This window comes from Molothrus aeneus, chromosome 5 (genome assembly GCF_037042795.1).
Source record: "Molothrus aeneus isolate 106 chromosome 5, BPBGC_Maene_1.0, whole genome shotgun sequence".
Lineage (NCBI taxonomy): Eukaryota > Metazoa > Chordata > Aves > Passeriformes > Icteridae > Molothrus > Molothrus aeneus.
In genome coordinates this window covers 43,871,726-43,885,162 of record NC_089650.1, presented here as the reverse complement: position 1 = coordinate 43,885,162, position 13,437 = coordinate 43,871,726, and the positions used below count along the sequence as shown (strand labels likewise).

The following is a 13,437-nucleotide window of genomic DNA, read 5'->3' as shown; positions in this document are numbered from 1 at the left end:
CTATGGTACCGCAGCACAGGCATCAGAACACAACTGAATAGGACTGGGAAAGTGATTAATAAAAATGTGAAGTGCTGGAATTTTAATAAAACAAAACCAATGTGCTTGCCAATAAGATCATGTTTAAATAATAGACTAGATTATTGCCCAGTTCAGCAGCAGATACATGCCACTGCTTGTTATCTTTCTGCTGGAGCCCAGACAAACCCCCACATCTGTAAAGACCAGAGCAAACCTACTGTTCTCACACAGAGGGACATGCATGCCCACACACACGCTAATGAAAGTGACCCCAGTAAGTATTCATAACAATATTTAAGTGCTGATGTTAATATGCAATTTATAAATATTTAACACATTACAGCAGGTTCTGTTGCAAGCTCAGAGCTGTATAATGCCTCATTCCTGGGTAAATAACAGAGACTTACATTAGGGTAACTAAAATCAGGGTTTTATATTTTGGTCACAAATATGAAAAAATATTTATCTACTTCAGCATTATATACTGAATAATTTTATTATACTTTTTAGAGCTTCTGTGATTTCTTATGGCTATTGTTAAACAAAATTTCTGTTTACCTTTCCTTGTTTAGTGTGATCATGTGACTTGGTAGACATGGAGAGCTGAGATCCACATTATCTACTAAAATAAGGGATTAGAAGCAATGATTAAAGCCTAGACTATTATCTGGAAAGATTAACAAAGTAATTATGTAGCCTGAAACTCAGAATGTTGAGTTACAAGGAAGATGAAGAAAATATCCAACAGAAGAATCTGAAATGGAAGGACAAAAGGGACCATCCAGGCTCTTCTTTTGTACGTATCATCCAAATCTATCTAACAAAAATTTACAGCTTTTTTCTGTTAAACTTGCTATTTAGTAAAAAGGCATACCAGAGACATCATAATAAAGCATAAACAATGCTGTTTAAATTTAAGGTATAAAGATTGAATTTCTGCTATTTTCATATGAAAACTCCTGGGGAAAAAAGGAAGAGGAAAAAAAAAGCGCACAATTTTGTGTCAAGGTGCTCTAGACCATAATTTAAAAAATGTTAAAAAATACCTACTGGAAGGCATCACAAGTAAAAAAATGTATTTGCAAATGTAGTACTTGTGTATGTTACCACTGCCATTGTTCTGCTTAACCCCTGCAAAGAGCAGCAAGCTGGAAAAAGGCATGTCTTACTTTACATACTCTGTGTCTGTGACCTTAGCTCTCCCAGAAAGGAGTAGTCTTAACAATGTTTTTAATATAGACAGTAATACTTCATTGCTATAATTTGTCTTTGCAGTGCCTTTAAAAATACTGTATTGAGCCTAGTAACTTTCATGCCAGCATTGCTATGTAAAGCAGGTTAAATACTTTACTCTTCTTTTTATTGTGATCATTTAGTAGTGATCAATAAAGTTTTATTACAAGGATTTTCCTTTTCTTGTCACATGTTCTTTTCCTCTAACAGGATTCAATTTCCAAGCACGTTTATCCTTTTGATGTTAAAAGAATTGCCTTGTGGTCTTTTAAAACAATTGCTTTACTCTCTGTAACTACAGGAAAGGCTGTGTGATTTGCCTTAAAAACATAAAGCCTGCTTTAGCAGTTCCTGACACCCCCACGTCATTATGATGGGAATTTCTGCCATGCTCCTAACTAAAACATTTGCATTGCAGGGTTTACAACTTTTCCACTGGTAGACTTTCCTTGAAAAAGGCAACTATGTGAAAAAAACAACTGCAAATGCTGTGAAACTTTTATTTTAAATAGCACTTAAATTTTTTCAGACTCATACAAATTAGAACTAACCTCAAAATGCATCCTGAGAGGTCTCGTTTCTGGCATCCTTGTGTGTGTGGGTGTCATACTGACAGAACAGGCTGAAATCTCTCTCAGATATTCTGACTGAGCTTCCTGACACACAGAGAGCCTTCAAGGCTGAGTTAAGTGAATTTTATCATTAATGAAGAATCTGTATGAAGAAGAGGCCCTATCATGTCAGAATCTCTATGGTCTGTTGCTGCCTTCTCAATGAACTGCAGCTTTTCCAGAAAAAGTAGCAAAATCAGTGGTTTCTACTTTTAGAATCAAACCTCCATAAACTGGTATTCAAATTGGAAAAACAGTGGCTCAAAGGGGAAGTTCATTATAGTGTGCAGTGATGTGAATCAACATACTTCAGCCTGATATCATGGTTCAGGAAAACAAAGCTTTGATTGTACTTCAAATAATCCACTATTTATACTCTTTAGACATACATTTTTGAAAATTATTTTGAGAGGAAAGTATTTTTAGGTCAGGGCTCAAATAATTATGTCTTAAAGATCCCAGAGACATCTCACAGCAAGTTATATAAAATTTCTATGAGCGTATTCTGACTTTGTACCAGAGTTTGAAATAAATATTTTTGTGATACTGACCTCCATGCATTCATTAACCATATAACACAGATCTCGGCTTCCTAAGTATGATATATGCTTGCTGATACTACTAATGTAGCCCAAGGACATGGATGATACAATAATTGAAATTAACTTCATCAAGAAACAGAATTAGAACGCTAGAATTAGTGAAACAAGTTGTTCATATTTTTCAGGCACTATTTTACTAACTGTATAAATACATGCAGGCTCCTGAACATTAAATTAGTACAGTAATAATAAATAATAAAAATACAGCACAGACTGCATGTTTTCATTCTGTATAAGACAAATTCAAACCTCCAGCAGGATGGTCTTTTTACACACAGCAGGATGGTCTTTAGAGAAAAAGCTCTACCTCATTTATTCATGCATTACGGAGTCATAATAAAATTCAGTGCTGGCACACTGGTCAGGACAAATGCTAGCAAAATGCTCCTCTGGCAGCAGCATCACTTAGAACTGCACACATTTGTTTCACAACCACTGCTGTTTCTATATTGTGAGCCTTGTGCTCTTCCACCATGGGACTCACAGCCATACCCTGGGGCACATGCCAGGAACTTGGCACGAGGTTCTGGATGGGAGGGTGCTGTGCCAAGCTTCCCTGTGCTGCCCACCAGCCCTGTCTCTCCTCTTGCACAGCTCTGACCCTCACAGGAGTCTTGCAGCCCCCAGTCGCTCTCCAGCTGCTTTGTGCATTGGCTGGGTTTAGAGATCAGTTTCAGAGCATGTGAACAGGATTTGCTTGAGCTCAGGTATATGAAAAATGCATCCCAACCCTTAACAGAAATGCCTGGGTCTAAACCAAGTGGCTGTTCAGTGTGGGAGCACTCACTTCATGTGAGCAGAAATGCCAAACCATGCAGTATAGTTGCAGGGACCGTGGCACCTTTATCTACTGTGCCTTATCATTTGTTCAGGTGACAGAGCCACAACATACCACAAAAAATCATGAGGTTGAAACAGATGGCGTGTCAAGTTATAGAGCTCCTATACCAGAGGGATAAAGAGAAGGTGTTTAACCTGCTACAACTACACAGGGCAAGTGGCTACTCCTTGGGTACAGAGTCTCCAAAGACAAATGGGAAGATGACATCTCAATGAGCAAGACTCAAACAGAAACAGCTGGGCCATTTCACACTGGCCACTGCCTGTGAGTCATAAAAATATCAGAGAAAAATACACAAAATTAAAAGAAATGACCAATTGGAAGATAGTGGCCAGTGAAAACAAGAGGCAAAAAAATCAAAAGGAAAGTTTCAGGAAACACAGTTGAAACGTACTACAAAGAACAGACAGGTGCTTGTGGACCACTGAAGCTACTGACAAAACATCTACTACAATTTCTAACTTAAAGGTCTACTACAGTAGAATATTAGGACAGAATGGCAAACAAGCAATGATCATGGAAACACCTGCTGGAAAATCAGGCCTTGGGATCAATGATTGGACTACTGCAGCTATACCATTTCCTATGGAAACACTAAAAGTTAACATGTACTGCTATTGTTTGGGTTGGAAGAGACCTAAAAGAGCACCTAGTTCCCACCTGCCCCCCAGCATAGGCAGAGATGCCACAGCACAACTTCAGTCTGGTCATGTGGTTTTAGTGGTACTGACTAATGCATTATTTAATACAACAGTCATCAGGTCATTGAACACTAGTCTTTTCCTATTCAAGTGACTGTAATTAATTATTGACTGACAATAACTCTGCAAAGAACCCAGACTTTTACAAACACATTTCCCTGATTTCAGTGAGACACTGCTCAGGATGATGTGCCCAGCCCTTCAGAGGCACAGACCTGCTTTAAAGTTCTACAAAACTCACCACATTTTTTTCTCCCGCTTCTTGAATGTCATGTTCTTTCCTCCATTGTGTGAGGCTTTTATTGATGCAATATTTAAAGCTACTTTAAAAAGCCCACAGAAAGACATTCAAATGCTTTTAGGCTTTTCTCCCAGATTCAGCCTGCTGGGAGTTTGTGGATGAGAATGTGAAGCAAAAACCTCAGAGAGAGACTGGGAACAGCTGCAGTTTTAGGATATAAATGGTCACACAAAGTTGCAGAGTTCTAGCAGAGGTTTCAGGACAGGACATGGTGGAAGGAAGCACACAGGGCTGGGAAAGGTTGTGAAGACTGTTTGGACAGACAAATTTACCCTATACTGAAGTTAAAATACTTAACGCTTGTAATTTCCTAATTATTCATTTTTCATTTCATTCATTCATTCAAATTCATTCAATTTTATAATAAAAAATTTAAGTTTTTTCTTCCTTTCCTACTGTTCATATACACAAGCATGTGCTAGTTTAAATCCTACATCCCTTCATCAAGAAAGCTGGCTGAAGTCTCAAAGGGTGAACTCTGAGCCCTGTTTATACCACAAGCAGACCCTGTGGCAGTCATCATTGCTGACAAGAATCTACAACTTCGGTGCTCTTCCAGAAAACCAGTACTCCCCAGGAAAAAAAGCAGTGAACAAGGTGTTTCAAGAGGCATAACAAATTATCCTGGCATCTGTGTTACACTCAGAACATTCAAAACACTTGAAGTACCTCTCTAGCCTATACCTCTACATCTAAATAAAGCATGTCCACATATATTATTTGTTCAAGTGATGAGAAACACTTTTTTGGGGTAAGAACCAGATATTTTCCCATACAGAAACAGTTTAAAGGTCCTCATCAGTCTGAGGACTGATGAAACACCACTCATTCTTACTCCCTCCCTTGCAGGTAACTGCAAGACTGAGCAAAGTTTCAAAGAAGTCGAAGGATTCAACAAGCAAACAAGTTACCATGTTTGAGCCTTGTACCTGCTCACCAGGCAGTCTGCAGCAGCTCAGTTCTAAACAAGCTCTGGTTAGAGTATGGAGGAGCTGATACTGTGTAGTTTGCTCATGTATCAAAGCCTTTACCTGCTACTGAGAGGGCAAGAATTCGCTTAGTATACCAGAATGAAATACAAAGATAAAAGCCGTCCATCTTTGCTTTAAAGCTATGAAAGTCTTCTGAATTCAGAGAAAACCAAATAGCAAGTCTTTATTGGGTATTTTTGGGGAGTACAACATATCCTATGCCTTGTGCTAACAGAAATTATGCCTTCATACCTTGTCTTCAGGTAAAATACGCTGCACATTTACAACACAATTATTTGTAAAATTATGGCAGCAATCGTGGGCACTTCAGATCTCTATTACCAACCAATACAATCCATCACTTATTTTATTATGCCATTATGACCTGTTTAATGAAATATTTAGTTTCACTTGTATATTCTTCCATCATCAGTTATTTAAGAAATGTGATGTGAAGGCTAAAACCTCTAAAATATTACTGCAACAGTTACGTGAAAGGATTCTGCCTTTTCAATTTTCAAACAGAAAAGCACATAAAAGGTGATTTTTACAACAATAATTTAGTAATTTCCAGTCCTCCAAAAGATCCACTTGCTTATCAGGTAAATGTTTAAAATTACTTTGAAATTGGATTTTTAATTAAAAGTCACAAAAAGGGCTCTTTAAACATTTTTAAATAATACTGCTTTAGGAGATCCATTCTGGCAGTCATATTAAAATAAATTGTGTTGCACTTCCAGAATTAATTAGTGAACCTGTCCTCCAGGTGTAATTGCTAATTGTTCAGTTCACAATGATTAAACTGCATCCTTTATAGAGCTTATAATACCTACTAGTAAAAGGACTCTCCTCTCTCTCTGTCCAAAATCTGTAGTATGGTGGAAGCCTCAGTTCTTGAAATGCTCTACTGCACACAAAGATTTAACCTGAGGAATCACGAGTGGTATTCTGGATGCTTGAAAGTGCCCTGTGGGAAAACAACTGAGGATGCAACCCCATGTGTGATCTTTTGGAACAGGTGGGGGTTTTTAAGGAAGGATACTGAGAGGATATCATCCTCTAAACCCATGAAACAGAAGCGGGCAGATACACGTGGGCTGCTCATGAGGCCGAGGTCGAGGGTCTCTCGAGAATGAGGAGACAAGCAGGGGCAGCTCTGTGCTCAGAGGCAGCTCTGTGCTTGGGGAGTGGCTGCTCTGTCACCTTGCTGGAGTGTTCACCCATGGACACGAGCAGCCAGCAGCTCCCCACTCACCACCAGGCATGCTGTGGATATTTTAGAGAGGAAAGCAGTAAAGCACTCAGCCTGATCTGAATAGGACTGGTAGTAGAAGGAAGCAGGGGCTGGGAAAGCATCTAGTCCACCAGTTATTTGGTTAAGGACTATTCAATATAAAAGAAATGGCAAATAACAAGGGCCATGGTAGATTGCACACAAATCTTAATGAGCAGGTGAAAAGAGACAGTAAGTTGTCTCTGCCAATATGGGAACTAATGGCATGAAAGGAACTACTCACACATACATGAACAGGGTCAAGAGGAACTTTTGTCACTGATAGGAAAAGGGAAATGTGTGACTATCGTATGTACTATGGTATTTTTGAGGGTGTTTGTGGATGGGATCAGAAGGTGATAGTGAAATTTTGTATACTTTATGAAATGGACTTAAACAGACTTAAGAACCCACACAGGCACAGGAAGTGGCCTGTGAACATGGGAGTGCTTGTGAATCTAATGAGGAATGCATCCATTAACCTGTGTGGAGAAATCTTTTGGGTCTGAGAGTACATGGGACTGCCTTTCAGTGACCAGGAAAGAGAAAACCCTGCATTCCAGAGCCCACTGTGTTGAGCAGCTCTAATAGCATCCTTAACAGAACTTAAAGAGTTGAGCAAAGAAGTAATGGCTGTACTATCAGGAACAAACCAGCTTTCACTGGAATATCCTCTAGGTAGAACAAAAAAAAAAAGCAGACTTGTGCAAGACCAGTCAAATTTTGTTTTCCAGAGTAAACTGAATATTCTTAAAAATGGGGTATGAGAGAGAGACATGGAAGGAATCAAACATGTTGTGCTTGGACATGGTGCACCCCAGCAGCATGTGTTCAAAAGCACCTGAGCACAAGAGGACCTTGAGTAGGAAAACTATAACTGTCAGACTACTGATGCAACAATGAAAGACACATTTCCAGAAAAAATACTTATTTTAAAATCCTTTGACAGATGCTGTAAGAAGTGTTGATATGCAGACTGAACAAACTGTACTGTGGACAGAGATATATTTATTAAAAGCCACTTGGTGAAGGCTGCTGGAAGGAAATAACTAGAAAGCAACATTGTCCTGGATTAGAATATAAAACCACAGGCTTTTCTGTAAATAGAATCAGCAAACCAGGAAATAGTATATTATTTAATTTTCCTAGATGCTGCCTCCAAGTACATGACACACCTCAGGTGCACATGCAAGTACAACATGTTTCTAGAGAGAATAGTTTTGTACAAGTTAAACCTCTGAATGAATAAAGATTTTGTTCAGAGGCAGAGAAATAATAAATATTAGGATGGGGTATTTATTTGCCCATTGAAAATGTGATTTATACTCTTAAGATCTCTTGACCCTAAGTAAGTGTGTGGCAAACAAATAATTTTGAAAAGGCTGCTTGAGCAACTGGAGACTCTTGCCTTTGTCCAAGGGAAGACTGTTGATGCTGAAGTCAGTCATGGTTAACATGAGAGACAGCAGTTACAAGGCTGGAGCAAAATTTTATGACTCCCAGCCAGCATGCTGGCAGACCTGTCTTACGGGGAGATGAAGCACATGGATGGACATGAAAGTCTATAGGCTGACATAAAAGTTAATTTAGCCTGACATCTATTATTTTGATTTTCAACAGTGATTTTTTACATATTTCATTACCTAGAAACTCCAAATGATCTGCCAGGAAATGCAAAGTGAGTTTGGGAGCAAAGACAGAGGAAGTCCACTAGTCATTTCAACAAGTGTTTGCGCTCAGTAAAAGGAAAACAGCACAGGCCTCTGAATTTCCATTTTCCTCCAAAAAATTCCTTTTTTTTCTTTGAACTGGTGCCAATATCTTTACAAGAGTTATCTGAAAAAACCTCAGGGTAACCTCATCATCTCTAGCAGTCCACAGACCAATGTATACACAGAAGAGTTGCACAGACTCAGGCACATGTTCTTTCCAATAGTTAAAACAGCAGAGCTTTGCTTCTGGGTGCAATTACACCAGTGTGGCAATGCTCTAAAAGGGTCTGGCTTTTCATGTATGAGGTTCATGCCAACATACTCTTACACAGAAAAAAAGGCAAGAGTACTGCTCTAACTACTAGCATAAATTGATATTACTTTTATGAATAGAATAAGGGCACACACTTGACAAACAACATAAATGTCACTTGAAAGACCACTCACTATCAAAGGCCCAAACACAGAATAAAAGTGCTCTAACTCTAGGTTTGAAACTGCCTGCTTGTACATGACTTCCTTTTATTGTGCCCTTCACACTATCAATGACTTGACAGCAGAAGTTAAAGTCAACCTAAACTGAAAGCTACTCTCTTGAAAAACATTAAACTATTTTTTTTTCATTTGGATCAAACCAAAGAAACCCATAAAATCTCTAGATACCAGTTCAGAATATTGATTTCATTGGAAAACACTTTTCTAAAACCAGACATACTCATTTTATAGACAACTTGTATCTGGTAAGCCCTGCAAAGCCGCATCATTATCACTGTTTTTCTCCCTTTTTTTCTGTCTGTGCCTTTCCACAGGACCAGAAGATATAACCTAGGCTACTGCTCCTACCTCAAAACACGTAGGTTTCTCTTAGAAGGACCAGTGTAGCTGAGGATTTCTTGCAGTTTATCCACGGTGAGCTCTAACTAATCTCCTTCCAGGAGGGTGCAGACATACAGACCTCTCGACAAGGACACAAACCCTGCTGTTCTTGCTGCTTACAGCACCTGGCTTATCCCTGCAGTAATTCCCCACGGATCATTTGTGCTCCTCGCTGTGCACCGCCTGCTTTGCACTATGTCTGTGCATGTGTGCGTTGACAAACAGATTTATGTCAGGAGCCAAAATGCTCCCCGGACCATCAGCCCCACGTCCCACCGCTCTGCCGCGCTGCCGGCATCAACTCCCTCTCCACTCCGACTCGCTGTTGGAAACTCTCCGCGTCCCCGCAGTTCCGTGCGCCAAACGTGGAAGGACAGGCACCAGTAGGACCAGAGCGACTCACGTCGCTGTAACCAGCGGGAGGAGGGTACGGGGCTGTCCGTGGCTCTCTGCAGAACCCCGCTCCGACGGGCGACGAGCGAGCCCCACCGCGCCGGGCCCTGGCGCTCCCGGCAGGCGCACACGTGTCCGCCGCTCCCCATCCCAGGGACGGCTGCCCCAGCCCCGTCCCACCGTCCGAGCCGGGATCTCGGAGCCGAGGGGAGTGGGGGAGCGCAGCGTGAGACCCCCGCGCCTCCCGCAGCGCACTCACCTCCCCGCACCGCCGGTCCCGCAGCCCCTCGGGACTCAGCCATGCTGCCGCCGCCGCTCGGCCCGCCCGGCGCGGGGCGGCCCCGGGAGCCGCGCCCCGCCCCGCTCCGCCCCGGCGGGGAGCGCGGGGCCAGACGGGGCTCGTAGTCTCTCCCGCGGCCGCGGGCGGCGAGGGGCGCGGCCGCATCGAGGCACTACGTTCCCCGGCGTGCAGCGGGACGGGGAATATAAGTGGCTGGCGGCGAGCGCGCTTCAGTCAGTCCGCCCGCCCGAACAATGCCTTTGCCGCTGGGGCCGGGCAGCCGCGGCTGAGCGCGGCGGGAGCCCCGGGCAGCGGACGCGCTTGCCGGCCACCGCCGCTCCCGGCGGAGGGGCTGGCGGGGGAACGGGCGCTCGCACGCCGCGAGCATGTGGATACCCACGGAGCACGAGAAGTACGGCGTGGGTGAGTGAAAGAGAAGGCGAGCGGGGCAGCGCGGGGGCGAGGAGCGGCGCTGCCGGCGGGGAGCGCATCCCGGGCAGAGCGGGCTCGCCCCGCGGGGCGCTGCTGCCGTCTCCCCCTGGAGCGAAGGCAGCGCCCTGCCCGTGTGGGCGCTGCGGTGGGAGCCGAGGTCCCGTCAGGGCACGGGGGTGCGGCCCCTTCCCGGGGGCACAACAAAGGGCGGCCGATGCCCAAGCCGCGGCTCCGGCGTCTCCCACTGCTGCCAGGGGATGGGGCAGGGGCCGGTCCCCAGTCTCCGAGGCGGGCGCTCGGTTCTCCCCGCCGGCGCTGGGTGAAAAGGCTTGCATTTCACGGGGAACAAAGCAACCTAAAAACATCGCTGAGAGCGGCGACCCGGTGGGAGACGGTGTCCGCCGGCGGCCCGGCAAGGAGCGGCGACGGGGCCGCGGGCATTGTTCGCGCGTCGGGGGTTTTGTCGCTGCTTCGCTGGAAGCCAGACAAAGTGTCGCTTGTGGGAGCCGCACTGCCTCGCCTGTTTGCTCCCCTCTGCCCGGTGCAGGGCTCTGAAGCCCGCGGGTTTGGCTTGCGGAGCGATCGGAGAGACTCGCAGTGATTTTATTTTTCTTGGCACCGCCTACGCCAACACCCGGTGAGCGCCGGCCGCTGGTCCCGGACAATAGCCCCCTCTGACACGGGTGTAGCTGAACTGTTGTACAGACCTGCCGGCGTAGTAGGCAGCTCTCCGTGTGTTTACGTCTTATTTGAACGCGGAGTTGTTCATGTTGGAGAAAAGCGGGAGGAGCGCGGAGCCCTCCTTTGTGTGTGTGTGTGTGTGTAGCAGCGCTGTGGCGAGCCGAGAGCGCGGGGCCGCTCCGTCCCATCTGGAGTTGAGCCCAGATGTTGCCGTCCTCCGAATGCTAAATGACACAGATCATCGATGGGATTTTTTTTTTTCTTGACTTCTTTATTTGTCAGGTCACAGCTGGGTTGCACGATATTGATTAATCCTGCCACCCGCCTTTCTTTACAAGGATGGGCAAGAGGCTTAAAAATCACTCTGGGACTCCCTGGAATGGCATGCTGGATATTAGCAGTCAAGTATTTCAAGCTGCAGCCCTTCTCTCTTTCTATTTCTTGTTTATTTTTATTTTTGATCCTAGTATGCTATTTCACAACTGAAAGCATTCTCCCCCTGCCCCCCATATATGAGCTAAAAATCACTATCTTTCTTATACTGAAAAAAAGCAGATTAAACTGTTCCCCCTATTTGAATAACTATCCCATCGTTGCTAAACAATTAAGAGATATCCCTTAAGTACGCTTTTCTACGTTTAGTAACTCTTTTCAGGTACTTAGAGGTGAATTGAAATGCTCTTCAGCTCTACCTTTGCTTACCAGAGCTGGTGCCACTGAAATCTTGCTCCTGCTAATGAGATACAGTTGCAATTTCTCAATAGAGATCTTCCTTTGGATCAACCAGAAAATGTGGCCCCCTACAAAGATTGTCTTTATTTGTGCAAGTATAATATAGTCACCCAAACGATGCGTATTCTTATTTAAATTCATTTCCTGGTTTTCTGTGATTTGGCTTCCAAAGGCTATTCAAGATAGTAACAAAAAGCCACTGTTTAAATTGGTTTCTCTGTACCCCTTGGATGGGAGTGATATTATAGTTCAATGTGACTATTGCAAAATGTTGAAATACTAACCTAAAGAAATTTAATTTTTCTCTTGGACTGCTTTTTTATGCTATGTGCTCACTCACCTGCATGATGAGTGCTGTCTGCAAAATCTTCACACCCAATTACCCTGTAAGCTATTGTACAACATAGCCGTGGAGGGGAGGCAGCAGGAAGGCTTGTATCTTGCTGCATAATTGTTTAAACTTTATATGAAGTGAACCTCATAAATCAAACTTGCATTTTGCACCATAGACCAACTTATGTGGTTTTTTGTTTGTTTTTTTTTTTGCTGATAGAATTATTACATTTCCAAACAGCTGTTTCATACTTGTATGTTTATCTGCTCTGGAAAAATGGGTGTGTTAGGAAACGCCTTTGAGAATCCTGATTTGTACCAAGCATATGCATCCTTTATGCAAAGAGCTCAGGACTTGCATCAACATCAGACCTCATCTGCATTTTCAGTCTGAATTCTGCAGCACATGCTGTGTGCTGCACATTTCTACTGTGATGCCAAAATGGATGAATAACCAGACAACAGCCACCTAGTTGCACTGAAGGGGTGCTGGTACCAGGTGGCTGTTGCTCACTTGCACAGCCTGACTGATCCCCCTTTGAGGGGCAGGTAATACAAGTCACAGTCTTCTCTTCTATAATTTTTTTAACTTCTGCCTGCTAGCTATTGATAATATCTGGTTGATTTTTTTCACTGAGTATGTTGCTTAACTCACAGTTCATTTACTAATAGGCAGACACACTGCTTGTTCATTTCATGGTAGACATTCATGCTGCTATGAGGAAAACACCACTGCAAATTTGTGTGCCACCTTTTATACTATAGTTGTGTGTTTTTATTTCCAAGGCTACAGATTTTGTCAGTTATGTTGTATTATCCATCAGGATGCTAAAAGTGAAATAGGAATATTTTTTCCAATATTGAGAGCTCTCTTTGTTTGGGTTTTGATATCTGTATTTTCACAACAGAAGGTTAAGCCTGTATATTTCACTTTGAAATTGCATATGTTTTGAGTCACACCTTCAGCTGTGGTGGCATTGTACCAAGGATCCTGAGGTCGGTGATGTGGAGTATTTAGCACAAAGTATGCTGATTAAAGGGTAGGAGAGGTAAGATTATTTTTTGCTGTTTATAATGTTTAAATGTGGTAGATGTAAAACGGAGTTGACTTGCACGAATACCATATGCTGATCTATGTGAATTCAGAACCCACGAGAATCACAGATTCATTTAGGTTGGAAAAGACCTCCAATATCATAGAGTCCAAGCAATGACCAATATTGTTTAGAGCAATCATCAAATGCTTTGTTAAAATGAGCAATTTAAGATTGCCTAGCTTTGGATGCTCTGCAGGCAGCAAAGCAGTTAGTGTAGCTTTCAAAAGTGACGCTTACTGGTTGGTGTGTACTAGAAAACTTTAGCTGTAATACATAAATCACTGGACTAAATAATTTGTAGCTGCTGTTTGGAGTAAAGATAGAAGTTCTGTTTCATCCTCTATATT

General features: G+C 43.1%; 2 protein-coding genes across 3 annotated transcripts in view; one reads left to right on the top strand and one right to left on the bottom strand.

Annotated features, from left to right (window-relative positions):
- Positions 1 to 9,896, bottom strand: part of ZNF277 (zinc finger protein 277) — a 42,758-nt gene extending 32,862 nt beyond the window's left edge. For both annotated transcript variants that reach the window (XM_066550780.1, XM_066550781.1), the window contains exon 1: positions 9,795 to 9,896. In XM_066550780.1, the coding sequence (XP_066406877.1) occupies positions 9,795 to 9,837 (43 nt within the window). In that variant the 5' untranslated portion in view covers positions 9,838 to 9,896. The remainder of the gene's footprint in view (positions 1 to 9,794) is intronic.
- A 222-nt stretch (positions 9,897 to 10,118) lies between these two features.
- Positions 10,119 to 13,437, top strand: part of DOCK4 (dedicator of cytokinesis 4) — a 223,712-nt gene continuing 220,393 nt past the window's right edge. Inside the window, exon 1 of the mRNA XM_066550492.1 lies at positions 10,119 to 10,238. Within this exon, the coding sequence (XP_066406589.1) occupies positions 10,202 to 10,238 (37 nt within the window). The 5' untranslated portion in view covers positions 10,119 to 10,201. The remainder of the gene's footprint in view (positions 10,239 to 13,437) is intronic.